At 38.4% G+C, this 26,802-nt stretch overlaps 1 protein-coding gene across 1 annotated transcript in view; it reads right to left on the bottom strand.

Moving 5' to 3' along the window:
• PKHD1 (PKHD1 ciliary IPT domain containing fibrocystin/polyductin) overlaps window positions 1-26,802 on the bottom strand; it is a 404,235-nt gene that overhangs the window by 27,227 nt on the left and 350,206 nt on the right. The window contains exons 60-62 of the mRNA XM_027126840.1: window positions 13,339-14,353; window positions 3,139-3,274; window positions 1,857-1,944 (exon numbers count right to left, since the gene is read on the bottom strand). Of these exons, the coding sequence (XP_026982641.1) occupies window positions 1,857-1,944; window positions 3,139-3,274; window positions 13,339-14,353 (1,239 nt within the window). The remainder of the gene's footprint in view (window positions 1-1,856; window positions 1,945-3,138; window positions 3,275-13,338; window positions 14,354-26,802) is intronic.

Genomic DNA, 26,802 nt, shown 5'->3' on the forward strand with positions numbered 1-26,802 from the left:
CAAAATAAACTCAAAATGGATTAAAGACCTAAATGTAAGACTGGACACTACAAAACCCTTAGAGGAAAACATAGGAAGAACACTCTTTGACATATATCACAGCAAGATCTTTTTTGACCCACTGCCTAGGTTAATGGAAATAAAAACAAAAATAAACAAATGGGACCTAATGAAACTTAAAAGCTTTTGCACAGCAACAGAAACCATAAACAAGACAAAAAGACAACCCTCAGAATGGGAGAAATTATTTGCAAACAAAGCAACTGATAAAGTATTAATCTCCAGAATTTACAAGCAGCTCATGCAGCTCAGTATCAAAAAAACAAAAAACCCAATAGAAAAATGGGCAGAAGACCTAAATAGATATTTCTCCAAAGAAGACATACAGATGGCCAAGAGGCATGTGAAAACCTGCTCAACATCACTAATTATTAGAAATGCAAATCAAAACTACAGTGAGGTATCACCTCACACCGGTTAGAATGGGCTACATCAGAGAATCTACAAACAAGAAATGCTGGAAAGGGTGTGGAGAAAATGGAACCGTCTTGCACTGTTGGTAGGAATGTAAATTGATTCAGCCACTATGGAGAACAGCATGGAGATTTCTTTAAAAACTAAAAATAGAATTACCATATGACCCAGCAATCCCACTACTGGGCATATACCCTGAGAAAACCATAATTCAAAAAGACACATGCACCCCAATGTTCATTGCAGCACTATTTACAATAGCCAGGAAGCAACCTAAATGCCCATCGACAGAAGTATGGATAAAGATGTGGTACATATATACAATGGAATATTACTCAGCCATAAAAAGGAACGAAATTGGGTCATTTGTAGAGATGTGGATGGACCTAGAGACTGCCATACAGAGTGAAGTAAGTCAGAAAGAGAAAAACAAATATCGTATATTAACGCACGTATGTGGAATCTAGAAAAATGGTACAGATGAACTGGTTTGCAAGGCAGAAATAGAGACACAGATAATAGAGAACAAATGTATGAACACCAAGGGGGAATCGTGGGAAGGGGTGGTGGTGGGATGAATTGGGAGGTTGGGATTGACATATATACACTAATATGTATCAAATAGATAGCTAATAAGAACTTGCTGTATAAAAAAATAAATAAATAAAACTAAAAAAAAAAAAGTTCTGAAATACGTTGCAGCATAGATGAATCTTGAGGACATTATGCTAGGTGAAATCAACCAGTCACAGAAGGACTAACACTGTATGATTTCATGTATATAAAGTATCTAAAATAGTAAAACTTATAGAAGCAAAGAACAGAATGGTGGTTTTTGATTTTCACATGCACAACTCCAGAAAAGTAAATGAAGCTAGCAGTGGTACTGGGACTGAACAGGAAGGTAACGGAGGACCAAGAAAGCTGGAGAGGAGAAAATGAGCTCTCAGGGCCTGCTCTGGGCCAGGCGCTTTGCATTTGCCATCACATTTATTCTTTATAACATTGAGAGCCAGTGTTTGTTTCCCCATAGAAACCACATTGTACCTATGACTTGATACTGTACCAGAGAATCATCTGTACATGATTAGGGGGCCATGACCTTTTCCTTACACCATACTGAAGATACAGGTATGACAATAATACTCCTCACCATGTTGGCAGGGGTGGGGGTAGGTGGGCAGATGGTTTGTTAAACATTTCCTGCCAACCTAATGTTCCCTTTTGCAGACACTGGCGTTGTAGACTGGTGGTGAAGGGGATTTCTTCCAAACTAACAAAGATACTGAGTATTAGCGGCTTTTGTTATAGATTCCCAACGGTAGCAAACATTTCTGTGCAGATGCAATTATAGCAGGTCTCCGAATGTCACAGGTACCTACCTCTCAGCATGGAATCTGATGTCCCTTCCAGAGAAACAGAAATGACCCAAGGCTCTGATGGGGGCCCCAACGACTCTACTCTCCGATTCTGGAAACAGGAAAAAAGGGGAAAAGTTGGACTCAGAAGAGAATTTTGTGAAGTTATCTGAAAAAGAAGAGGATTCACACAGAATCTTTTATAAAGCACACAATAAACAAAGGAAAAAAATAATAAATAAATATTTTCTTTCTCAGGTTAAGAAGAATATATCAAATTAGCTTACTGAGCAGAGAGAAGGGAGATTATTGCAAGAAAAGTTGGGGCAGGGCAGTGAAGAGGAGAAAGGAAAGTTAAGTTTACAGAAAAGGAGAGTGCCACGGTGTGCTGAGGGTTAATAAGGAAGGAAAGATTAAGACGACAAAGCAGGAGAGTTGGGTGAGTGCCAGGCTAGAGCAGAAGTGTGGACCTCAGGCCCATGGCCTTCAGCCCTCTGTAAGCACGTCAGGGGAGGCATTTCTAAAGTCAAGAGTGGAAGGCTGATTTGAGTATCATATTTCACTCTTCCCCCCTTGATATTAGTAAATATAGACAAGATAAAATAGAATCAGAGGGCATGGACACTGAAATTAGAATTAAGCACAGAAGCCTCTTGTTGATGCTGTACTTAACCACATACAGGAGAAATCATTTAAAATAACATAGAACTATAATGCAGATGTGATGGCATAAATTCCTTCATTAGTATATGAAATGACTTCTTCAGATATAGATCCAACACTTGGAGAAGGCGAGATTTCTGAGAAGATACATGAGACCTGCTGTAAGAATGTGCTTGAGGAGGGCTTCCCTCGTGGTGCAGTGGTTGAGAGTCTGCCTACCGATGCAGGGGACACGGGTTCGTGCCCCGATCCGGGAAGATCCCACATGCCGTGAAGCGGCTGGGCCCGTGAGCCATTGCCGCTGAAACTGCATGTCCGGAGCCTGTGCTCCGCAATGGAAGAGGCCACAACAGTGAGAGGCCCGCGTACCGAAAAAAAAAAAAGAATTTGCTTGAGGAGAAAAAGTATCAGAATTCTATTTTTACCCTTGATCAAATTCTGGACACTTATAGAAAGTGGAAGGAAAGCAGGCTGTGAAATGGAAGGAAAATAATGAAAGTAGTTAGATGTTCTAAGTGCACCAAATGTCACAGGGTGGGCACTCTGTACATGTGTATCTTGAAGATGATGCAATGTGAAACTTGTGCCAGATACAACATGGTACCCGGCTCTGAATAAAGATTGTTACCTGTGCACAAGGTACCTGCTTATCCAGAAAAACGAGCTGTGGTTGTACTGTAAGTTCTTTTCCCACTTCTCCATCTGAAGGCTGGACTAGGACTGAAAGACCATAGGGCCGAATATATATCAAGTTCCCAGTTTTGAAATTGCTTGTATTTCTGGCACATGTTAAAAAAGAAAAGAATACATGCCTAAGATTACAGATATCATATCACTGCAGTAGCTTTTTTCCATAACACATTATTACCAGTGAGAAGATCTGCATTTGCCTTTGTTTCTAGAAACTGAATAATACACTGTATAGCAAACATGACCTTATAACTAAAGAATAATTATATATTTACTTTATATGTTTGCTTTGCCATAGGAAAGAATGCACTGGTTGGGGCGGGGGTGGGGGTGGGGGAGGTGGGAGGAGAACATACTATGAACTTAGATTTTTATCACAATTTGTTAATATCAGCTCCAAAAAAGCCTTAGTGAGGCAACTTATCAGACTAAAATATTTAGAAGGTGGGGATGTGTTCTAAGTATGCTAGTAAACCAGCTCTCCCCCAAGAGGTGTTAGTGTTTTCCAATTTCCACAGTATAAATACATTCACCATGGCTAATTCTGTGGTACCAAGATGACGTCACCGAAAAGAACTGGAAAGAGATGCCTGGGAGCAACCTCCCACACCACTGTTTCACATGGAATAGCTCATTTAATCTCACAACCACCCTTTCATGTTCATTGTCTCCACAGGATGCTTGCACTAAATAGAATCGACAACTGTGGAATTCATTGATTAATTGATTTCAGTTGAATGAAGTCCATAGGGAGAATAATACTTATTTATAATTAATATATGCTGAGCACTTACACCCTGTACCAAGTACTAGTCTATGCTTTCCACCTATAAACTCATTGCATCTTTAAAGTGGCACTATGACATAGGTACTCTTATTTGCACATGAAGAAACTGAGGTCCAAAAAGGCTTCAGTATTTTTCCAAAGGTCTTACCAAGAGTAAGTGTATGACCAAGGTCCAGAGCTATACTGTTTTTCATCTCTTTTGAGCACATTAATTGCTGATGTGACTTAGCAATAAAATGGAATAATTATAAAATAAAATAGTTACATAATTCATGATACCTCAAAACATCTTTTTACCGGAGCTTTGGTATTTTGGAAGACCCAAGGCAGCGCTATTAAACGAATATTCTGGGTTATACACCTATTGTCCCATTAAGCCTATTGTGTATTACACATCAGAGGCATGCAATAGAGTTTTAGCAATTAAATGGATATATATAGACACCATATATCACACATATTACCCTAATATAGGGTAATAGATTACCGTCAAAACACCCTAGGTCAGGTCTAACAAGGCTTTGAGGTTTTTTTTAAATAGTATCCTACCCAGCCCTCAATTAAATGCTTGTGAGTCAACTACTTGGTCCCCTAATCTTTTTTTTTTTCCTTATGTGAGGAGAAAAGGATATTTATTTTAACAGAGAGTGTATGTGAGGTAAAGGTGACAATTAGTCCTAAGAAGAGGAAACAGTGCAAGAACAAATACAGAGGATCACAAACTATGAAGTTTCTGTAGGGAGCAATTTCCCTCTCCCCTGAGAATCCTGGAAAATGGGGGATGGGGCATGTGTGGTCCTACGAATCCCTTTTGGTCATTTGCCAGCTAAGGCCCTGACCTCTGCTAGAATCACTCACTGGGAATTCCACACACACTAGTCTTATCATCATTTATTAGTTTGCTTAGCCTGAATGAGTAAGGCTCCTTTTTATTTAAAGAAAAAATTGAAATCATATTTTAAAACCCCATGTTATTCATTGCATCCTCTATGGCTCCTAGGTTACTGGAAAATTCTAACATTGTTATCACATACTATTTCTCCACTGGCCTATTTTTTTTTTTTTTTTTTTTTTTGCGGTACGCGGGCCTCTCACTGCTGTGGCCTCTCCCGTTGCGGAGCACAGGCTCCGGATGCGCAGGCTCAGTGGCCATGGCTCACGGGCCCAGCCGCTCCGCGGCATGTGGGATCTTCCCCGACCGGGGCACGAACCCGTGTCCCCTGCATTGGCAGGCGGACTCCCAATCACTGCGCCACCAGGGAAGTGGCCTATTTCTTAAAAGCTTTCTGATGCAGGACAGGATGCAGGCTGGCCGTGTAGGTTAAAGAAACCAAAAGACTCCATCCAAGGTCCTGACATAAGTACGTTGATGTCTAGAGACGAAGGGATGGGAACCAACTACCTGAACACTTGCTAAAAGGCCCGTCCCTGACACACTTTAAAGTTTATTGTGAGCAAACATCTCTGATTAAATGTAAACAGCATCCCACTGGAGGTCAGAGACTTGCTGCTACAGCATATCCCAAGGTAATACCACTTTAAGCTCCACATAAACTCGTAGGCAGTTTCTAACCTAAAACCTGACCGTAGGTGGTACAGTTTTTTACGATATGTTATAATAGTGCAATAAATCTGTTAGCTTAAAATCGAATCTCCGTGGCCTTTTAGAGAAATCATCATTAAATGCAGGGTCTTGTTAATGATGCCATCGAAGTGAAATTGTTTAATCTGCTAAGGGGGTGAAAGGTCACCAAATGAATTTTTTATAATACATCAACTTGACACGCAATAGGGAAAACTGTAATAGATAAAAGCAAAGGAAAAGGGCACTGTCTTCTTCTGATAGGTCAATAGCAGCCAAGAGAGTCACTCATCCACTTTCCTTTCACGATGGGGCTCCTTTTGCATTTAATATGGACACCCAATTAATACCTCAGCACCACAGACAACCTCATTTTAGGTGACTTATAGCAATTTCTCCCCCTTCCCTGAAATGAAAGTGATCACAATACATCATAGCATTGTGCGAATTAACGTTAATTGATTCAAGTTACCAAGCAATGATGGGCCACTTATATAACCTAGGCGTTATTGGGTGCTAGAAGGGATGGAGGGAAGATTAGATTCCAGTGTCCGTTGCTGTGACGACGGGAATCACCTGACACCTTGTTAGACAGTTGTAAGGTTCTATTGCTGGCCCCAGTGGGGTCGTCAGTAAACCGGAGTGATGTCCAAACATCATTATCCGCTGCTCCGATATTAAAGCAAAGGGATTAGCAACTTATTGCAAGCAACCTGGATTTGTCATTGTGCTGTCGTTATCCAATTTCCAACCGCTAATGTGACTGTAGCCTGCAGGCAGAAGGACCTACAGCCAAACTTTAAAAAATGGGGGAGGAAAGTTCCCTCCAATCCTCCCAGTTTAACCACTATTTCACAGCTTCCAATAGCCAGCCAGGTATGTGGAAGAATTTTTTTTTTCCTTCAGTGCTTAAGTGCTAGCAAAAGAGAAAGACCAAGAAAATACAGAAATGTCTGAGTTCAGAGATCACTACTATTCACTCCAGCTCTTGCTTTTTAATCTGCCCGATCTGCAATGCTTCCCCTACAGAGGAGGGGATTGTTTCTATCTGCATAGCAAACTGAGCAAACAAATAAATAAATCATCTGATGAAGGCTAGCTCTGGGCAGTGAGGTGAGGGTGGGGCGTTTGGAGATACTTCCTCACTTCCTCTTCAGCCTTGGCCTCCTCAAAGTTACTAAGTCAGGTTCCTATAAAAGAGCTCCATGTTTTGATTAAATTTTTTAGGGTATGCCGTGAGGGAACTTAAATTTCAGAGGAGTTTGCAAGATTCTGTACCCTGGAAGAAGAAAGCAAATTCTCCACTCAATTCAGTTTAACAAACAAATGTTAACCCTTCCACCATGTACAAATATTGTTTTAGGCACTATGAGATAGGCAAAGATAAATACAACACCATAACCTCGGTCCCTCAGGAATGTTCTTCCACAGAGTCCGTAAGGCAAGAATGACTTTCCTGGCTATCTTTCAGAGCTGACACATACCATTTTATTTATATTTCATAGTCCTAATGCTCCCTGTTAAACCTAGCCAAATGCCCTTAGCTGCCATCAACTCCTAAGAGAGAAAAAAATGTCTTATGATCTCATGGTTTCTTTCTGGCACCATAGCATAGTGATTCCAAACTTCGCACATTACAAGCATCCAATACATGTTACTATAGGAACACTATGACCAATCAGTACCCACCATGCACTTCCTCTGTTCTTAGGTCATTAAAATGCCTCTAGAAAGCCGCCACCTATCTTGGACTGGCCAACTTCAAGTTCTGATACACTCTTGAACTGGTGCACTTACTGCTGTGCTCTAATACTTGTTATTAAACTCTTATGGTTCTTTGGAAATTTTCATTTCAAACTGAGATTTGAGGAACCACAGGCATAGGTTGCACTGTGCCATGAGAATATAAAGACACAAAATAAACATGGCACAACCTCCAACAAGGTCAACTCAGAGGTCAAAACCTAAGTATTTTAGTCAGAAAATTGTTCAAAATAATATTTTATAATAAATCTAGCATGAATATCTTATCTGGGATAATGTAAATTCTGAATACATTTTTTAAGATCATACACAAATATTCAAAATTTCCTGTCTGTGATGGAGTCCCCTAGCAGTCATAGTCTAACCAGGAAAAGAGAAATCACTCAAGATCTTTCTGATGGAAGAGATTTGTTACAGGATATTGGTTGCACAGGAGTATTAGAATAGCAGAGAAGTCAAATTGGTTACATTTCACTATTTGCAACATGTATTTAACGATCACTTATAGTGCATGACACTGCTTAGGTACTCTTGGGAGTATAATAGTAAATTGAAGCCTTGACCAACGAATGAATATTATAAAGATAAAAATATACTAATTTTATGAAAAACTAGATTAATGGTTAAGCAGGTTCATATTGAATTAATGATTTCCTTGTAATAGATATAGAATAATGAGATTTAATATACCATATTCTTATTAGACAGTTGTGTAAATGTTTGTTTTCCCTATCTATTAATTTTTAAATCTCTAGATTTTCATATGAGCCATACAATTTTTTGGACATAATAACTGTTCAATTAATGTTTGGGAAATAAAAAACATTCAAATGTAAGTTTTCATGAGTCTTTATTATATTTAGCTACAACTTCACCACCCGTACACATAAATCTTAAATTGATTGTAAGGTAGTACGGTTCCGGTTCAATTTCGGAATTAGAAAATTGAATTTTCTAATACATGTGCATGTGGGTGGAAAACTACTGGATGCAGATAAGTCAACAGCAATAATGGATTAGAATTTTCCTCCTGTTTATAAGGAAGAGAGAAGGGAAAATGTAAACTGTAGAAGTAGAATCAAAGATTTAGTGGTCTGGGGCCATTTAGTATAAGAACAAGGGTCCCTAAGGGCATCACTGCAGTAACAGAGCTGTGAAATAAATGATAGTTTTAATGATGACATGAATCATCAATAAAAATGTGAAAGGTCTACATTATTTTCCATTTAATAAGGCTGGATAATATCTATTTCTTTTTAGTTTAAGAGATGAAGTCTTTTTTAAAATGTAGTGATAAAATAAACAATTTTTAATTAAATGGAAAGTTTACTTATGCAGAGCATCTCATTTTCCCGCAAAGCCACATATATAAAATACCATTATGATAATTTTGCCATCCACCTAACTCAACAAAGCAGTGAATTTGTATTGTAGTGAAAAAAAGAAATGGTGCAAAAACACTCTTTAATGGCAAAGTTGTGGTTTTGCCAGGAGGGAGGAAAGAGACAGGCTAGCAGTACGGGAATCCCTTCCCGGATGAATATTCTGCCAGTCTTGAGAAGAGCATCCTTCAGTGTTGACAGAAAGACCCTGTCCTTGCATACTCCAAATAGCTGTTTCCTAGAATGCAGGTGCCCAAGGGGCAGGGAGAGATTGCACAAGAGAAGATGTTAAATGAGCCTGAATGTCACCAAATGACTCATGTCACCAATTGTCTCTCCTAGTTTTCTTCTCTATTCCAAGTCAGCTTGATAAGGTGTGTCTTATACACAGTGAGGAAACTTAAAAAGCTACTAATGTGAAGGGTGCAAAACACACAGGTGTATACCGCCACAGAGCCATGCTCACATTCCCTATAACTGTTTTTAGGGTCCAAGGTTCATGGCAACGTCAGAAACAAAGAGTTTTATGTGAGATAGCGTATTAGTTTTCTATGGCTGTGAAACAAAACTCCACACACTCAGTGGCTTAAAATATCACAAATCTATGATCTTCAGGTTGTGGGTCAAGAGTTTAGGCAGGCTTGGCTGGGAGTTCACTGCTTAAGTGGAGGCTCTCAGGAGAATCCACTTCCAAACTCATTCCAATTGTTGGTGGAATTCATTTCCTTGTGGCTGTGGAATGGAGGTCCCTGTTTCCCTGTGGGCTGTCAGCCAAGGTCCACTCTGTACTTACAAAGTGCATCTGATTTTTTTCTCATGTGGTGCCTTTCATCCTAAAAGCAGTGACACTTCAATTCCTTCTCACACTTGGAATCTCTCTGCCTTCCTCTTCTGCCACAGCAGGATAAAGCTCTCCTCTTTTAAGGGCTGTTGTGTGTAATTGTGCCACCTTGATAATCCTGGGTATTCTCTCCAACTTAAGGTCTACTGTGCCACATAACACAGTGTCTTCATAAAAATTCTATCTGATCCTATTCATAGGTTCCCAGGATTAGGGCAGCACACTTTTGGGTGGTCATTTTAGAAATTCTCAACCACAAATAGCTTTAGCATTTCAATAGCTAAACTTCCATGAAAGATACAGATATATTTATGCTTACCAAATGACAAAGAATATTATTTAGAGGTGGGTTGTTTTTATGAAGCAGGAGAAAGAGAGGGAGAAGAAGAAAAGACAGGAGGGAAAGAAATTCAAAAGAGCAAAAATCAAATTTCTACTGCCAGGATTCCAGATAAAAGGCAGAATATAAAATAAGACCCTCGTGGGGAACCCCAAGTTTAAAAAGCAGAGGTTGAACATATGTTTATCTCTGTTCCCTCTACTCCACCGAAATTACTTAAAAGGAGAAAAATGAATAAAAATGGTGTAAATCAACATGGATAAAGAAGGCAGGAGAGGAGAGAGCAACCAACAACAGAGGTTAACAAAGCTTTGGAAGACGGAAGACAGGTTCATGGAACAGACTTAGCCATGCAGAAGACACTTAAATCTAGATGCCTCTAGAGGAGGATAAAGACTGGGAGAGGCCAATGTGTTGTATATTATTTGGTTAAAACAATAGCACTCCAGTTCTCCCCACAAAGCAGAAAGTTGGTAGCTTTTTGAAAGCAGGTAGTACTCCCCTTGATAAGTAAATGTCTGATATGGCCTCAATTTGCTGAAATGCATGTAACGCCATTAAATTAACAAGAGTGAACCTTTAAAGAACATTGTAGATGTTTCCACTGAAAGGCCTATGTCCTCAGACTAATGTCTGCTGTCTAAAGGTCAATTCATTAGCTTGTCAATGGCTCTCCAGTGAGTTCAATGGAAGTCTGAGTTGACACTGATCGAAGGTGAAAGAAACAGGGCTGGCCCTGGGATCTGCCCCAGGCTTCAGGGTTGTTTACCATACTGTACAATTCTTAGGACCATGGGAAAACTTGCTGGTTCTCATTAAGTCCCTTAGGACATGGCATTTCTCATTCTGCAGAGAGTTATTCAGATATACTTAAGATGCAGCCTTTCGTTAGCTTCAGAAGATTTTTTTTTTTGCATATCTAGGAAACCTCTCTTAAAATACTAAAGAAACTGAGAGAGATGGGGACTATAACACATCCCAACAGAAAACTGATGCTACATGTCACCAATTGTCTGTCTGAGTTTTCTTCTCTATTCCAAGTCAGCTTGATAAGGTGTTCCTTATACAGAGTGAGGAAACTTAAAAAGCTACTAATGTGAAACTGTTGATACATGTTCAGCAGTTTCTTATCAAGTCAGAAATACATGAGTTAAAAATGAAAACATGATGGCTATGACAGATGGTGGGCAATAAAGGTGCTCTTTTCTCTGAAGCTCACGATAGGATGATATCCCACACACATATGTGTGCATACCTACACTTGTGCTGGGTCCACTCTCTTTCCTGGGTTTCCTCTGCTTTATCTCCATTGCTTCTACTCTTTGACTTTGCTCTCCTTCTAGTTAAAAGCTAAATATTCACTGAGTCTTTTTTGTTGTTGTTGTTGTTTGGGTTTTTTTTTTAATTTATTTTTTTTCTTATTAGTCATCCATTTTATACACTTCAGTGTATACATGTCGATCCCAATCGAGTCTTTTTTTATATAATATAAAAATCAGTCATTTTAGAAGGATGACCTATTAAGAAAGCTCAGTACTGTAAAATCTAAATAAAATTGAGCAATGAACTGGCTCTATTTCTCTCTAGTCACCCATACATAGAATATGCTCATGAGAACTCGGTGGAATCTAAATGAAACTGGACTAAAGGAAAGAAAATATATTTAAATGTAAGCTAAGATACATTAGCACCATCTTTTCTCAGATTCCTGATTTTTATATTATCATGCATAATATCATAATTACATTAATAACATGGTGAAGGTTTAGTGGTTAGTAAAAATATCTAAGATATAATAGATTCTGAGCGCTCATGCAACTAGGAGTATTTTTAAATTCTAAACTAACAATCCTCAAAGCCCTTCACATCAACCAGAATCCAGAAAAAAAATTGCTTGAGGTTTCTTTCCATATCTTCCGTACATACTAGTGTCCTGTAAGGAAGAGGAACACCAAAGACAGGTAAAGTATGCTACATAAACATTAGCAAAGCTTTCATTTGGATATGTTTCTCTACGTATAAAAAGGCAATCAATGTATTAGTTGAATATTCCTTAAAATGTGAAGGTGTGTCTTTTTGTTTTGCTTTTTACTTTATAGTGAATACCACATCCACTGGAGATGGTTGTATAGAAGTAATTAATACCCATTAAATATTAGTTGCTTATTTATTAGCACTACGACAAATACAGTAAAAGAGCAGCAAGAGAATAATCTAAAACAATATGAGCATTCTAAACTTTCACTGAGTAACATAGCTCAGAATCTAAATAATTTTTATCTATTTCAGGGACCCAACATCAACTATATCAACTCAAAACGTGCATAGGTTTGAGCTTATTTTTCCAGTGGTGATGACAAGCTTGCAGGGAATATCCATGTTTGAATCTCCTGAGTCCTCTATAACCCAGCAGCATGCATGTGTGAAACGGTTAGTTTATACACGTTTTCTAAGCATTATGGCAATTTCATATTGTCTCTCAGTTTAGAGTATCATTTCTGGTTCTTTCGTATCTGCTAAAAATTAGAGCTTGGGACTCTAACAGTCTTGACCTTGTGACAGATGTCTTAGATGAACTTGGGCTGGACAATTCATTTCTTGGGTAATACAATGTACAAAAAAATTGAGAGTCATTTATACTTGCCTCCTCCTATTGTGTACTTCATGTACTTCTTCATGTACTAAGCTCGGGGAAATATTCAGCTAAATTTACTTCTGAAGTGTGTAGTAAACATTGATCTGGTAAAGAACTTCAAAATACAAGCTTGTAGAGTCAGAAGAGCATAGCACAAAGGGTATTATGGATCCTACACAGGTCTGTGCCATAAACATAGTTGGCAGCAATCATGTTCTGCCTCATGCAATTTGACATCCTTTCAGGGCTTTATAATCCTAGGTTAAATAAAACCCAATCAGGGTCACAGCTTTAGCTTAGTGAACTCCTGGGCATCCCTCCAAAATGTTCCTAAATATAAGTCTCTTCCCCAGTCCCTACAGGCAGTATTATTAACAACACCCTGAGTACTCAAGTCTTAGCTCATAGCTCTATGGAATTGTGATAGATAGTGTTTTTGTCCCATAAGGCAAAGATCATATCTGTTTCACCTTAGCAAACCCAGAATCTAGCCCACTGCTTAAATATGCATTACATGATAAATGAATGAACAAGCACATTGAAAACAAGTTGCCTTAGAAAAATCTCTTCCTCCATGTTTTTCATTTTAAAGTACCAAAATAAAACATCTACATCTACCCAGGAAACAGAATAACCATGAAGACTACAGATTTAATAAAGAATTTTAAAATTGAGAATTTAAGTCTATAAGTGGCTCTTGACATTTTTATTCTTATCTTAAAAAGCAGACAGGTTATGTGACTCAGTGTAAGTAGGCTGACATTTGCAATACGCTTCCAAGAAATCAGCTCTCATTTAGAAGTTATTATAATTAGTACTTACCCATAGCCAATGACTCCCTTTGACTGAGTCACCAGTAAGGCCCCAATAGTCATATTCAGAACATTCTCTAGTACTCCAGTCTGCTGAGCAGTGATAACCTGGTGAGCCAAAGTCTGTAATTTGTTACTTGATAAGGATGGAATTACTCCAGTGTTCCTTACTGCTGGCAGATCACCAATTTCAACGACCATCACTTTTGAGATAGTTTCCATAGTGGTGGGCAGTAGGACTCTATATGAGCTCATTTCCATCATGAGAAGTCTACGCTGACCAACTCTATCATGACTGGCACAAGTCACAGTTGGGCAATTGCGCTTTCTCTTTGCTCTACGGTCAGCCATGGCCTTTAAGGTTGCTTCATTACCAGGCATCTCATGAATAAATCTGATTTGGTCTTGGCTAACCTGCAAGAAGTCAGTTAGTCTTTCAAGGGTCATCATTTCCCAGCCTTTTTCTAGAACTGAAAACATCACAGTGAGGGCCAAATGAATGGAAACACCTGAGCGAATTTCAATGGGCTCCTCTCCTTGTAGGACAACATACAAGAGGTTATCCATGATGCTGAAATAGTTGGCGCCAATAGACCCATTCAGCAGTGAGGAAGTTGACTGAACCTGAGTAGGTGTAATGAATCTTTCCCCTAAGAAAACATTCGGGCTCTGGAGTTCATGGTAGAATACAGCCAAGAGGAGCTTGGAGGTACTTTTGTTCCCCAATAGAAAAAAACGCAAAACTTGAGGAGTCTGATCCACAAAGCAGACCTTGGTGATTTCCTTGGTGGGTAAAATGGAATAGAAAGCAGATACAGACCCTGAAGTGGAGCAGGGAGTATTGGCATTTACGCTACTGAAGGTGTCAACAAAACCACTAGTCACAGATACAACTGGATATAACTTTTGCATTGCCCAAGTGGCATCAGCACTGTCAAGAATTAAGATCACTTGGTCAGTCTGTTTGCAGATGTAGCCTTGCATCAGCGATCGGTATGTGCATTTCTGCTCTTCTCTAAATGTGCCTATAAAATAAAGGAAAATAAACAAGTGACGTAAGAACCACAATCTCTCAAAGATGATTTACAATCCATCACTCTCACCATCATCAGTAACCTCAGGAAACATTTATTGAATATTCAAGTGTGAGAATGCAAAAAATTCTTGGGCAAAATATGGAAAGATACAGCTCTTTAATATAATTTAAATTTATATGTTACATAATATGCTATTTAAAGTTAATAATGGGCATAATAGCTAAGTGGTAAAAGAGCTGAATAAACAAAGTAATTAAGAAAAAGGAATAATCACTAAGGTCTACATAATGGAAAAAGGATAGGCGAGAAGAGGGTAATGATATTTGAGTCAATGGGAAAGAGGTAGATTGAGGGGGCGGGAACAGAGATTTTATGGAGGTATATTAAAATTGAAAAGGTATATTGTGACCAGATTGTGAAATAGTTTGGATGTCAGACTATATAATTTCCTCATACTTTTTCTCTAAACGTGAAGAATAAAGAAATACAACAGGAGGAGAAGAGGAAAGTAGTAATTTGGGGAGTGTTGACATTAAATAGAGCCCAAGTTGAGGATGACTGCAGCTAATGAAAACATTTAAAGAAACAGCATTATTCACTATTCCCACTATTCCTAATCTTCCTGTCTATGAACCTAGAGTACTTCCTGTTCTGAATTCAAAGGTATATGTTACCTTCCAACCAAAAAAAGTTCCTTTGACTTTAAATTAATAGTCACAAAATTGTCTTGTATTGTTTTCTACATATTTTAATTTTCCTTAGTGCATGTTCATCTAAGTAGCCTAAGGACTGGAACCAAAAATAAATCAAATTATTACTATGTAGGATGTACTACATTTGAGCATGATCTAGCCTCCTTCTGCATCCTTCCTTCCATGTAATACGATAAGAAATCTGTGCCAAGCAAAAGTACAGTGAGGTATCACCTCACACCGGTCAGAATGGCCATCATTAAAAAGTCCACAAACAATAAATGCTGAAGAGGGTGTGGAGAAAAGGGAACCCTCCTACGTTGTTGGTGGGAATGTAAATTAGTGCAGCCACTATGGAAACAGTATGGAGGCTCCTTAAAAAACTAAAAATAGAGCTACCATATGATCCAGCAATCCCACTCCTGGCCATATACCCAGAGAAAACTGTAATTTGAAAAGATACATACACCCAATGTTCATAGCAGCACTATTCACAATAGCCAAGACACGGAAGCAACCTAAATGTCCATCGACAGATGAATGGATAAACATGTGGTATATATATATACAATGGAATACTACTTAGCCATAAAAAAGAATGAAATAATGCCATTTGCAGCAACATGGATGGACCTAGAGATTATCATACTAAGTGAAGTAAGTCAGAGAAATTCAAATATCATATGATATCACTTATATGTGGAATCTAGAATATGATACAAATAAATTTATTTACAAAACAGAAGCAGACTCAACAGACATAGAAAACAAACTTATGGTGACCAAAGGGGAAGAGGGGAGGGAGAAGGATAAATTAGGAGTTTGGGATTCACAGATACAAACTACTATATATAAAATAGATTAAAAAAACAAGGTCCTACTGTATAGCACAGGGAACTATATTCAATATCTTGTAATAACCTATAATGAAAAAAATATATATATGTATAACTCAATCACTTTGCTCTACATCAGAAACTAACACAACATTATAAATCAACCATACTTCAATTTAAAAGAAGAGTGTCATAGGGCACTGAGGAAAGCTGAAAGAAGAAAAAAAAATCTGTGCCAAAGCTGCCTATGGTGTCAATAAACTTAATTACCAAAATGCTACTTCAGGAGTAGGACACCTGAACCTCAAAAATAACAGCAACAAAAGGGTCAAAATTATAAGGAAAACTGTAAAATATTTCAAATGGAATGATAATGAAATTTTAGCATATCAAAACTGTGGGATGTGGCAAAAACACTGCTTTGAAGGAAACTTATGTTAAATGCTTATATTACAAAAGAAGAATTGTCTAAAAGTGATGCCTTAGGTACTCCCTTACAAATTCAGAAAAAGAGCAAAGTAAACCAAGAGTAAGTAGAAAAAAGGAAATGATAAACGTAACAGCAAACGTCAATGAAACAGACAACAAACAAACAAACAAGAAAAAACAGAGAAAGTGAACAAAGCTAAAATTTCGTTCTTGGAAAATGTCAACCAATTGATTAACCCCTCGCTAGACTGATCAAGATATAAAGGAAGAAGACACATCACCAATTTCAGGGATGAAAGAAGGATTATGACTTCAGATCCTACAGGCAAAGATTAAGAGACTCTTACAAACTTTATGCCAACAAGTTCAACAACTTCGATGAAATAGGCAGATTCCTTGAAAACTGACACAAAACAGAAAATTCTAATTGCTCTATGTCTCTTAAATCACTTGAATTCATTAAATTAAATATGAAATTGTTAATCTAAGTAGAGATTTAATTATAAAATATTTTTAAATGGTCACCTATACACAGTGTGTTTTTTCCCGGTGGTAATATAATATGGAAACATTAATGTGAAATCAAGAATTATCTTCCAAAGCATGGAACCAGTGTGAAGGGAATTAATTAACTGCACGATCTTAATAGCCATGGACATTTTGCTTTGAGACCCTGATACATCACTCGCTACTACAGGTATATCATTTTCAAAGGAGATAGTAAGGTAGCCTTTCCTCATGCATTATCCTCAAATCACACTAGTTCCTCTTTTCTAAACCTACTGCTCACTCTCCTTTTTACACATTTTTTTCAGCCATGCTGATGCCATTGATGAATCGTTCACGTTCCATCCAGTTTTATAGATCTCTGACTTTATTCTTCTTGCTTCTCATTCAGGAGTTATAAGGTCTTTCATAGTGACCTCTGTAGATTGCTAAATTCTTGGAACTGTACCTAAATAAAATACTTATTCTCTTAGTTGATATGATTCTCAATCATTCTCTGCTACTAACTAACTATATGTACTTTGATAAATTACATAAACACTAGGAACCAATGTCCTTAAGGTGTTATATCTCAAGGCCTAAGGCTATATCTCATATTTAAATTACCATAGGGTTCAACATCCTACCTCAAACACAGTAGAAATTCCTTAATATGTATTAGTTGATTGACATGTAATGTCCTTTTCAAAACCCCTATTCTTCAAATAATTTTTATCTATTATTTCCAGGTGTCTAGTTATAAGATTATTATTCTATAGCTTGAATACAATTTAAACCAACTCATCACAAGAACAGAGTATACTACAGAAGGGCATTGTGAGAATTGCCCCTTGAATTAATGTTAATATTTGATAGTGTTCTGTGAGAGATCCAACTATTTCACATGAAACCATAAGACTGAAATTATGGCTGATTATATTTATATGAATCTTCTGCTCTTGAATCACATAATTGATCTGTCCACACACAAAAACATTCTGTTATGACAAAGCATTTTTTTCTTGGCTGATTCATTCATTCATTAAACAAGTGGAGGAAGGGAGTGAAAGGTTGGATAAGCCTATGAATGAATCAGGAGAACAATGTGTCTTCTGCAGACAGTAAATAGAATGTGCTGGTGGATTTGCTGTAATGACTGAGGCAGCAGGGATACTAAGGAAAACACACCGTATCCTTATATTTTGTAACAGTGGCATGGAAACTATCAGAGGGGTCCTCCTGATAAGACAAAACTTTCACACAGTTTTGTTAATGGGAGACTCTGACTTATTGCTTCAACAGGTCTTAGATGGCCAGAGGGTGGTCACCCCATGTTGTTGCAAATAATATATAATGGTTGCTTGGGAGAGCTTCAGATAGAGAAATATCTGACAGGAAGTCCATAGACTCATGGGAATGGTACCTGGAAGGGGTATGGGATAAAAGAGGGATTAGAATGCCAAGAGGAAGACTTGACCTCACTACAAAGATACCCTCAAGCTATAAGGTTGGTAATCCTTCCTTCCTTCCCTTTTTCTTTCCTCCCTCCCTCTCTTCCTTCCTCCTTCCCTAACTTCCTTTACCTAAAACTTTCTAATAGCAAGTTTAATTATCCATAGTTTATAGATAGAAAAATTGACTCACAGCAATTATGATTCACACAATTACTTAGTAACAGCCATGAGGAAGAGAAAAACATATTTTTTAACTTCTACCTGTGCTTTTGGCAAAATAAAATGGAATCCAAATAACTTCATTTGGGGATTGTATTTAGATGTGGGGTCAGCTGTGATGATTAACCCTGTGGGAAGGGTGCTGTATAGTCAGGAGTTCTCTTAACACAGTCTATTGACAGGAACTCACGGAAAGGTTTTTGGTTATTTGTCAAGTCACATATTTGGCAAGAGTCCATTTGCTTCTTTTCTATTACCATTTGGCCTTTTTAATATTTTAGCATACTTTCCCTGACGTATAACCGTATAGCCACCAATTTAACACAGGCAATAGACTAAAGATTATCAGCAAGTCACATTATGTAGTTTTGTAGCCAAATGTGGAATCCTGGTGTTCATAAATAAGAAACTTTACTTTTATTTCTCCAAAACTTACCAATGACTAAAAGACGGTGGTTTATTGGTATCTTACCATCAATTTTCCTATTTCACCTTCAGAGTTAATCAATTCCAGTATTTTAATTTTGATGTGAGGCAAAATCAAGCACAGGAAAGCAATGCCCTGGGATTCCAAAGCTGCTACATGGGTGCAGTTCTTCATTGTGGCAGAGAATTGACATTAACTCCTTAGGAGAGGGCTACGCACACCCAAGCACATGTCACGTCCCCTCTCCCAGACACAGCTGGCAGCACCCACGTGGACAGTCTGGCTTCCCTTCTAAATAGCGATCCAACTCTTCCTTCCCTGGGTTTCTCTTCCTCCTGCCTCTCTCCATTGGAGAAGGATGTAGTTTTCAGTAATGATTCTCTTTCTCACTTTTTTTTTGTCTTTTCTTTTCTGATTTCTCCAAATGGCCTTATCTGCCAGTCACAATTTTTGTGGTCTGCAATTCTGATCACTTTTAAATGAAACCCATGCTGGCTTTGGTAATCATAATGTCATTTACAATTTACCACTAAACACGTTTATTCAGTTAGTAGCACACTGGAGAAAGAGAACTCCATATGAACTCACCGTGAAAGGCCTAATCTGATTATTTCCTCATGAAAATCCAGGCAGGGGTGCTTGTTAAGAGGGGCTGAGAGAAGAAGGGTGAAAAAAAAAAAACCCACCAAGGTCTGGCCACAGCTGACTTTCATAATCAATGTGAATAGATAAAGTGACCCAGCCTGTCAGGGGCAGCCACCCAGTCGCCCCAGGGCATTCCTCTCCAGAAGGCAAGAGTGGACAGGACTTAATAAATGCTGAGTGACCGGTGAGTATTGGTTTGGCCTATGCTCTTTCATTCAAGATGGACAAGACCAGTGATAAAGTCCAGAAGCTCCTCTCTAAGTGGGGGAAATTAGATGAAGCAGGTTGTATGTGTGTGTGCATGTGTGCATACGTGCACTTGTTTCTGTGTGTACTTTAACATCCTAAAATATCTTAGACATACAGTATGCTCTGTCCGCCTTTCCCTAGATTGGAAACCATGGACCTAGAAACCAGAAAGGAGGAGCGTTAGGTACTCCTGGTAAAGGAGGAAGCAGAGGAAAAGGTGGGTGGGTATGTATGTGAATGTGTGTGAGTGTGTGTGCACTCAGGTTGCTTCCAGGGTTCTAACAATTATTAACTTTGTGTCAATATTTGTCCTTCCTGTCTTGAAATGAGGATTTTCCACTTCATTTCACATTTGAAAAGAAAATATGCCAAAGGGGTCGTCTTTGCTAGGAAAAAAAATTAAAAGAAAAGGAAAAAGAAAAAATTTCTATCCCTTATTTAGAAAAATGGATCAGAAGGAAAGAAAGAAGTATTTTAAAAATAAATGTTTAGACTCAAAGGCACATGGATTCCTTCCATCTTCCCCATTTCAACAAAAGAGAAAAATGTATATGTTTGAAAATAGCAGATAGCAGATTTTGACAAAAGTATAGCAGATTTTGACAAAAACAAAATATATAATCATTCTCTTATTTTCAAGAAATGAAAAGAAATCATTTACAATTCTTTTCTGTCAAACAACATTTACACCTCATTGTTTCTAATTTAACAAATATAAATGGCCACAGATCAAATAAAGTGAAGACAAGCTGAATTTATTCCCATTTATATAGGTTGTCATAGACCTTCAGGCTATGAGGAATGAAACTCCAAAATCTGTGTTCCTAAATGTACAAATGGAGTAACTGAAATCTTGCAAAGAAATATTAAAGAAAATATGTATTTAGTCATATTAGCAATAATAGAGAAAAACTATCTACCTTTTGGAATGGGGAATTCAAGCTAAAAACTATTTTTTAAAACCTCAAAACTAATGGGCATGTGTTATATTTGTAAAGTGAAGGTAAATTGAGGGTGATGTTCTTGTGCATAACAGATTCCATACAGATGACAAAAAACACAACCTTGCTAATTTGGAGTCTAGAATTATTGGTCTTAAAATATATCGAGTGACCATAATATGGTAGTTCTCGTCCTTGTAGAAGAGATAAGGTATATATGTTTGCATATATACCCATACACTCAGATAGTATTATAAGAAAATGTAATTTGAGAGACTTAAATTTCAATGAATTGGAAAATTTAATGTATTCCAAGTTCGGGTCGTGGAGCTTCAAAATAAAGGCATTTCCAGGTTGGTTTTCACAAATTGCTAGGCAGTGGCACTCAGGGGCTGAGTCTCCTTGCATCATTCTCAGTGAGGAAGACACTGTAACAGCTGGTGGTTGGCGTGGCAAAGTGACTCCCCACGTTCAGGAGTCAAGAGAGGACAGAAATAAGCCATAACTGAAAAGAGTATAAAAAAGGAATGTACATATGTGTATAACTGAGTCACTTTGCTGTACAGCAGAAATTAGCACAACATTGTAAATCAACTATACTTCAATTTAAAATAAATTAAAATTAATAAAAAGAGAGATGTCTGAGCATGAAGACAGCTCTAAACGACAAGATACTGCAGAGGTGCGAAAGGCTCTTAATGACGAATGCACATCTAGAGGGGTAATGGGCTAACAAACTTCAGGAGCTACAGATTCTAGGATCTGTGCCCATTTTTGAGCAATCTCACCAAAGTTCTTGAACTTGAGTCTATTTTCCGTGGGAATACGTATTCAAACTAATGTGAGAAAAATGGAAAACCACATAAGACCAACCATTATATGAAGCAAGGATACCTGTAAGGCCTTCTGTGAAAGGTCCTTCTGTCCTTACTAAGTTCTCTTGGTGAATATTTTGAAATATTTGTTCCCTTTTATAAAAAGTGTTACTTTGATCAGGAGATGAAACTACTTTGGATGCAGTGGTAATGAAGATGAGGGAGAAGGTCAGATATGTATCAAATAGACCTTTCTTCTGAATCAACCATCTTTCCTTTCTCCTTTTTCAAACTAAAAAAAAATCTTAATTTTGGTGATGAAAGTCCATTCAAATTAATTCTAGAGGACTACTTTATATGATTTCACTATGTTGAAATGTCATTGTCTATATTTTGCTTGAAATAAGTCTCATAGAAAATATTTTTGCAGTTTTGTTATTTTATTTTTGGCTGTGTTGGGTCTTCACTGCTGCACGCAGTCTTTCTCTAGTTGTGGCGAGCAGGGGCTTCTCTTGTTGCGGAGCACGGGCTCTAGGCACGCGAGCTTCAGTAGTTGTGGCACTCGGGCTCTAGAGCATAGGCTCAGTAGTTGTGGCGCATGGGCCTAGCTGCTCTGTGGCATGGGGGATCTTCCTGGACCAGAGATCGAACCCATGTCCCCTGCATTGGCAGGCAGACTCCTATCCACTGAGCCACCAGGGAAGCCCAATTTTTGTTATTTTGTTGTATCATGATTTCACCTGCAAACATCTACGGGTATGGTCTCAATTATGATTTTTATTCAGTGAATACTGCTCTGAAAACAGCCAATGTAAATCCAAGTTCAGGAAGCCCAGTTTTGGGGGCAAGAGATCAGGTTTTCCTGTTAGAGAAACCTGCATTGCGTCCTGGCTCTGCCACCTTCCAGCTGCAAAACCACAGGCAGGTTACATAAGTATCCTCTCTCTGACTCAGGTAACTCATCTGTAAAAGTGGTTGAGAGCAGTTCCCAATCCACAGGCTGATGAACAGCATTAAATGTGATGATGCACGTGCAGAGTCAGGAACAAACACTTGCTAATATATACAAGCTGTTACATTCGCCATAATTTAAAACGGAGTATTTTTTAAAATACTTTTTGCACTCTCCTCTTGCTTTTTTTGGCACTATCCTTATCTCCAACTAATGACATTTGCCTCGTAGGAGTCTAAAACAGCACCTATAAGTGTTGCAAGCATTCACAATAAAGGATTTTGAAAGAGACAAGTTACAGGTGAAGAAAACACTAAAATGTGGGCATAAAATTCTGTGATTTTAGAAAATACAGGTCAGAAAGAAATACATGTATACACACATACATAGGTATGTGGGCACACACGTGTCTCTAAGCAGGACACCTATTTTTTTCCCACTAATCAAAAAATAAATTAAAACCTGCAAAATTCAAGGTGATTTCCCTTTCATCTAATCTTTACTTTTCCCTTAAATACTCATATAAGTAGAGGACTACTTTATATGATTTCATATACTCTCCACCCCATTCCACCTTTTCTCGCCACCCTCCTATTTCATTTTTACTAGCAAACTTTGCCTGCCGGCTTTGAACAAAGTGATGTCCATGGGCTATATTAAAGGAAGGGACAGCCAACAGCCTTCTTTACAAATACAATTCGGGCACACTCTCTCCCCAGAATGATAAACTTATCCCCACTCCAGTCCTCGGCGTGAAGCTACAGCAGTAATTCTGTCGGATGCCAAAACTGAAATGGATGTAGCCATGCCATGCCCAGCTCTGAGCTGTGGCTGTAATGAGATTTGAATGGGAAACCCCGACACAATAAATCCGCACCATATGTGACCGTTTCCTGTGTCAGTTCCTTTCTCATAACCAGTGGAGACTTTTTTTTCCCCTCTCATGACCCCACACCACGACTCTGAAATCTTTCATGGCTGCTTATGGGCCGCAGGCTCTTTCCAGCAGTTGTATAAATAAATGAATTTGACAGCAAACATCATAACAGTTAGCAGTAATGTGTGTTCGCCACAAGTGCCTATACTGCTCAGTGGAGAAATGGCAGAGGAAACAGCTTGTTTTGTCACCTAAACAAAAGTAGTTTCATTTGACAAGTGGTGAAAGAATTAGTCAAATAAACTTGAAATCCACTGGGACTATTTTTGCCAACTCCTCCTGCCGGTGAAATGTTCCCAGCTTATCAATGCCCATGACTCATGAGAGATAAATTCCCGCCCTTTATTCTGCGATAAAGATCTGGGCTGGGAATACCAAACCTTTGGCTGATATTTTGTATTAATCTGCTTTGCAAGGCAAGACTGTCATGTATGGGAACTCAAGTACAGCAGGGGGTTTTCAAGGAGGCTTGTGGCAAACCAAGGACACTTCAGGTGGGAGGGAGAAGAGTGACAATAATGACCCAGCTCATTGATGACCTGTTGACAGCAAACTGAAGCCTCTGAGTGCTTCCTTTTCTTTCACATTCCCTTCATTCCAGAAAGAGAAATGTCTACACCAGACAGTTGCTGAAAGAAAGGGGGTTAGCATTTTCCCTGTATCTCCACAGTCCCAGGAAAATGCAGTTGCCTCTATTCAGTGAATCTGTGGTCAATTTAGATAAACACCAAAACAGCACAGATTTTCCTACATGACATGGGTTGATTGTTTTTAAGTCCTTAAATTTTGCTGCTTCTTCACTGGCATCTCAATTCTAATCCAATTGTCCCAGCTGTGAAAGATGTCAGAGCACAGTGGTTATTCCTACAGTTGCTGGTTATTTATGGATTCTGGTGCAAACTGCGGTGGTTCAAATCTTGGTCCTGCTACTTACTCTCTGTGTAATATTAGGCAAGTAACAACTTCACTGTGCCCTCAGTTTCCTCCTTTGCAAAGTGGGAAGAAAAACGGAATGGTAACAAGCTCATAAGGCAGCTGTGACGATTAAATGTATTTTAAAAGGTTCAGAACAATGCCTGGGACATAATCAGTGGTATTATTATCATTATTATTATTCCAAACAAAGAAACTTAGACAATAGTCTCTTTAGAAACACTAGAGCTTTTCTCTGTAATAGCTTGATATTGGCAGTTAATCTGAGAAATGAAATTTGAAAACATAGCACCTTCAAGTAAATTACAATTAATTTCAAGGTATAGTACAACAGTACTTTAAATAAAAATATCATCTGGACCTTGAAAGTACTTTTTTTACATGTAGGTTATTCTCACTCTTTTTAAGCGGTCCTCTTTATCATGGTCAAGTAACCTTTGCCTTTAGAATCTTCTCATATTCAACTGAAATATCACTGATTAGGAGGATGAAGGTTAAGGGCTATCACCAACTAAGGGATCCTAGTTCAGGTATATGTTTTGTTCTCTGTTTTTTATCTTTTTGAAATGTAATTATTAAAATGGTTTACTGAAGTGTTTTGCTGTCTGATAATATGCAAAAAATGCCCTAAAATTCTAGAAGGTATGGATTATAATCAATATGAGCAGTTATTTCTATGTATAGAGAGCCTGCTACCTGTATAATAGATTCCTAGTGTCTCTGTTTTAACTGACAGATCCACTTGAATATACATTTCTCTATATCTAGTCAAACTCTTCCTATGGAGAAAAGTCAGATATATTAATGAGTTGAAGTGTGTAAAAATAAAGGCACTCATTAAGTTTTGCTCTTAGAGCAGTAAGTACCAATAAAACTTAAAAGAGGTGAGTCAACGGAAGGCACAGAACCATTTGACTTTATAAAACAATGGTGAACCAGGAGGGGGCGAGGTGGGGTTGGTTTGATTTGGGGAGGGAGGTAGGTTTTGCTAGAAAACCAGATACACAAAGTGACATCATCCTGTGGTACAATGGGTTTAAGTGAGACTCCATCTATAGTAAAATGAACCGAAAACCCCATCTGTCACTGCTCCCTGTGACCAGGCTGCACTGCGACATCAGGAAACTTCTCAAAAACTGGCCTGCGAGAAAATGACTTGTCCCCTAGGCAATTTCACTGTTGAGAAATGTCATCTGATACAATGCCTCTCTTGCTCCTTCCAAATCCCTTTCCAAGGTCTGCTTCCAGGGTGCATATCCTGACTCACTTTAGGATCCCCATAGGTGAAGGTACATGGCCCCCAGGGCTGCGTAAACAGAGCTGGGCAGCGTCCTCTTTGACTACCCAGCCACTTCCACCTCCTGTTAAGGAGCAAATGAACACTGCACCTTGTAGTCTGATTTTCTGAATTAAGGAGAAAATTGAGGGGACAGGGAAACTTTAAAAGACCTGTATGTTTAATCAAGCATTGTGGAGCTGTGAAAATAACTGCTCAGCTATTCTTCATCATTTTCCAGGTATGTGTGTGAACACATGTAAGGCCGGGCTTACCTCGGGAGGTGACAGGCTTGTACTTCCCCATCCTCTCATGGTTGAGTAGAATCATTAGTTAGCCATTAGTCATTGAGCAGAGGTACCAAGTGTCCCTTTGGGGCTATGCAACTTAAGTGAAACAGCTGGCAAACTACAGGCCATAGGCCAAATCCAGCCCACTGGCTATTGTTGTAAATAAAGTTTTATTGGAACACAGCCCATACTCATTTGTTTATGCATTGTAAACTACAGTAACCTCTGATTTTGCACTGCAGTAGCAGACCTGAGTCATTGTAACGGAAACTCTATGGCCTGTGAAGTTGAAAATATTTACTATCTGGCCCTTTATAGAATATATTTGCCAACTCCTGCTCTAAAGAGTTCCAAGTTTGTCACTAAGACAGGGACCAGCAAAGTACAAGATGAAGGTTGATTTCTCAGACTGGGTCCCTGCCAACCAGAGATAAATAAGAAGTGTAAGCAAGAAATAAACCTTGGTGGGTTTTTTTTGAGGTACTGAGGTTTGCAGAGTGTGTGCTATGGCATCCTAATCTAGCCTACCCTGATGGATACAGCATCTTTGCTCTTCTCATATGTATCCTTTTCTCTGAACATACATAATATATCCAGCTTTAGGGAAGCGAACAAAGAGCATAAAAGGACTTTTGTTGTTGTTGTTCCTCAGGAGACAGGATGAGGACATGAAATGTTTGAATTCTCAGTTAACGTTTGGCCTAGAACTTTCTAAACATAAATATTCTTTACATAATTGATCCTGATATTTGCTTCCAATACCTGAGAATCAATCTTCTCTGTTAAAGCTCCTTGAAAAACTAGTCCCCTGGATCTCTGCAAATTTACTTTCTTTGCCATAAAATTTCCTCAATAT

The sequence above is a fragment of the Aethalodelphis obliquidens genome, unplaced genomic scaffold (assembly GCF_003676395.1).
Source record: "Aethalodelphis obliquidens isolate GAN/ISIS:26980383/991018 unplaced genomic scaffold, ASM367639v1 scaffold31, whole genome shotgun sequence".
Lineage (NCBI taxonomy): Eukaryota > Metazoa > Chordata > Mammalia > Artiodactyla > Delphinidae > Aethalodelphis > Aethalodelphis obliquidens.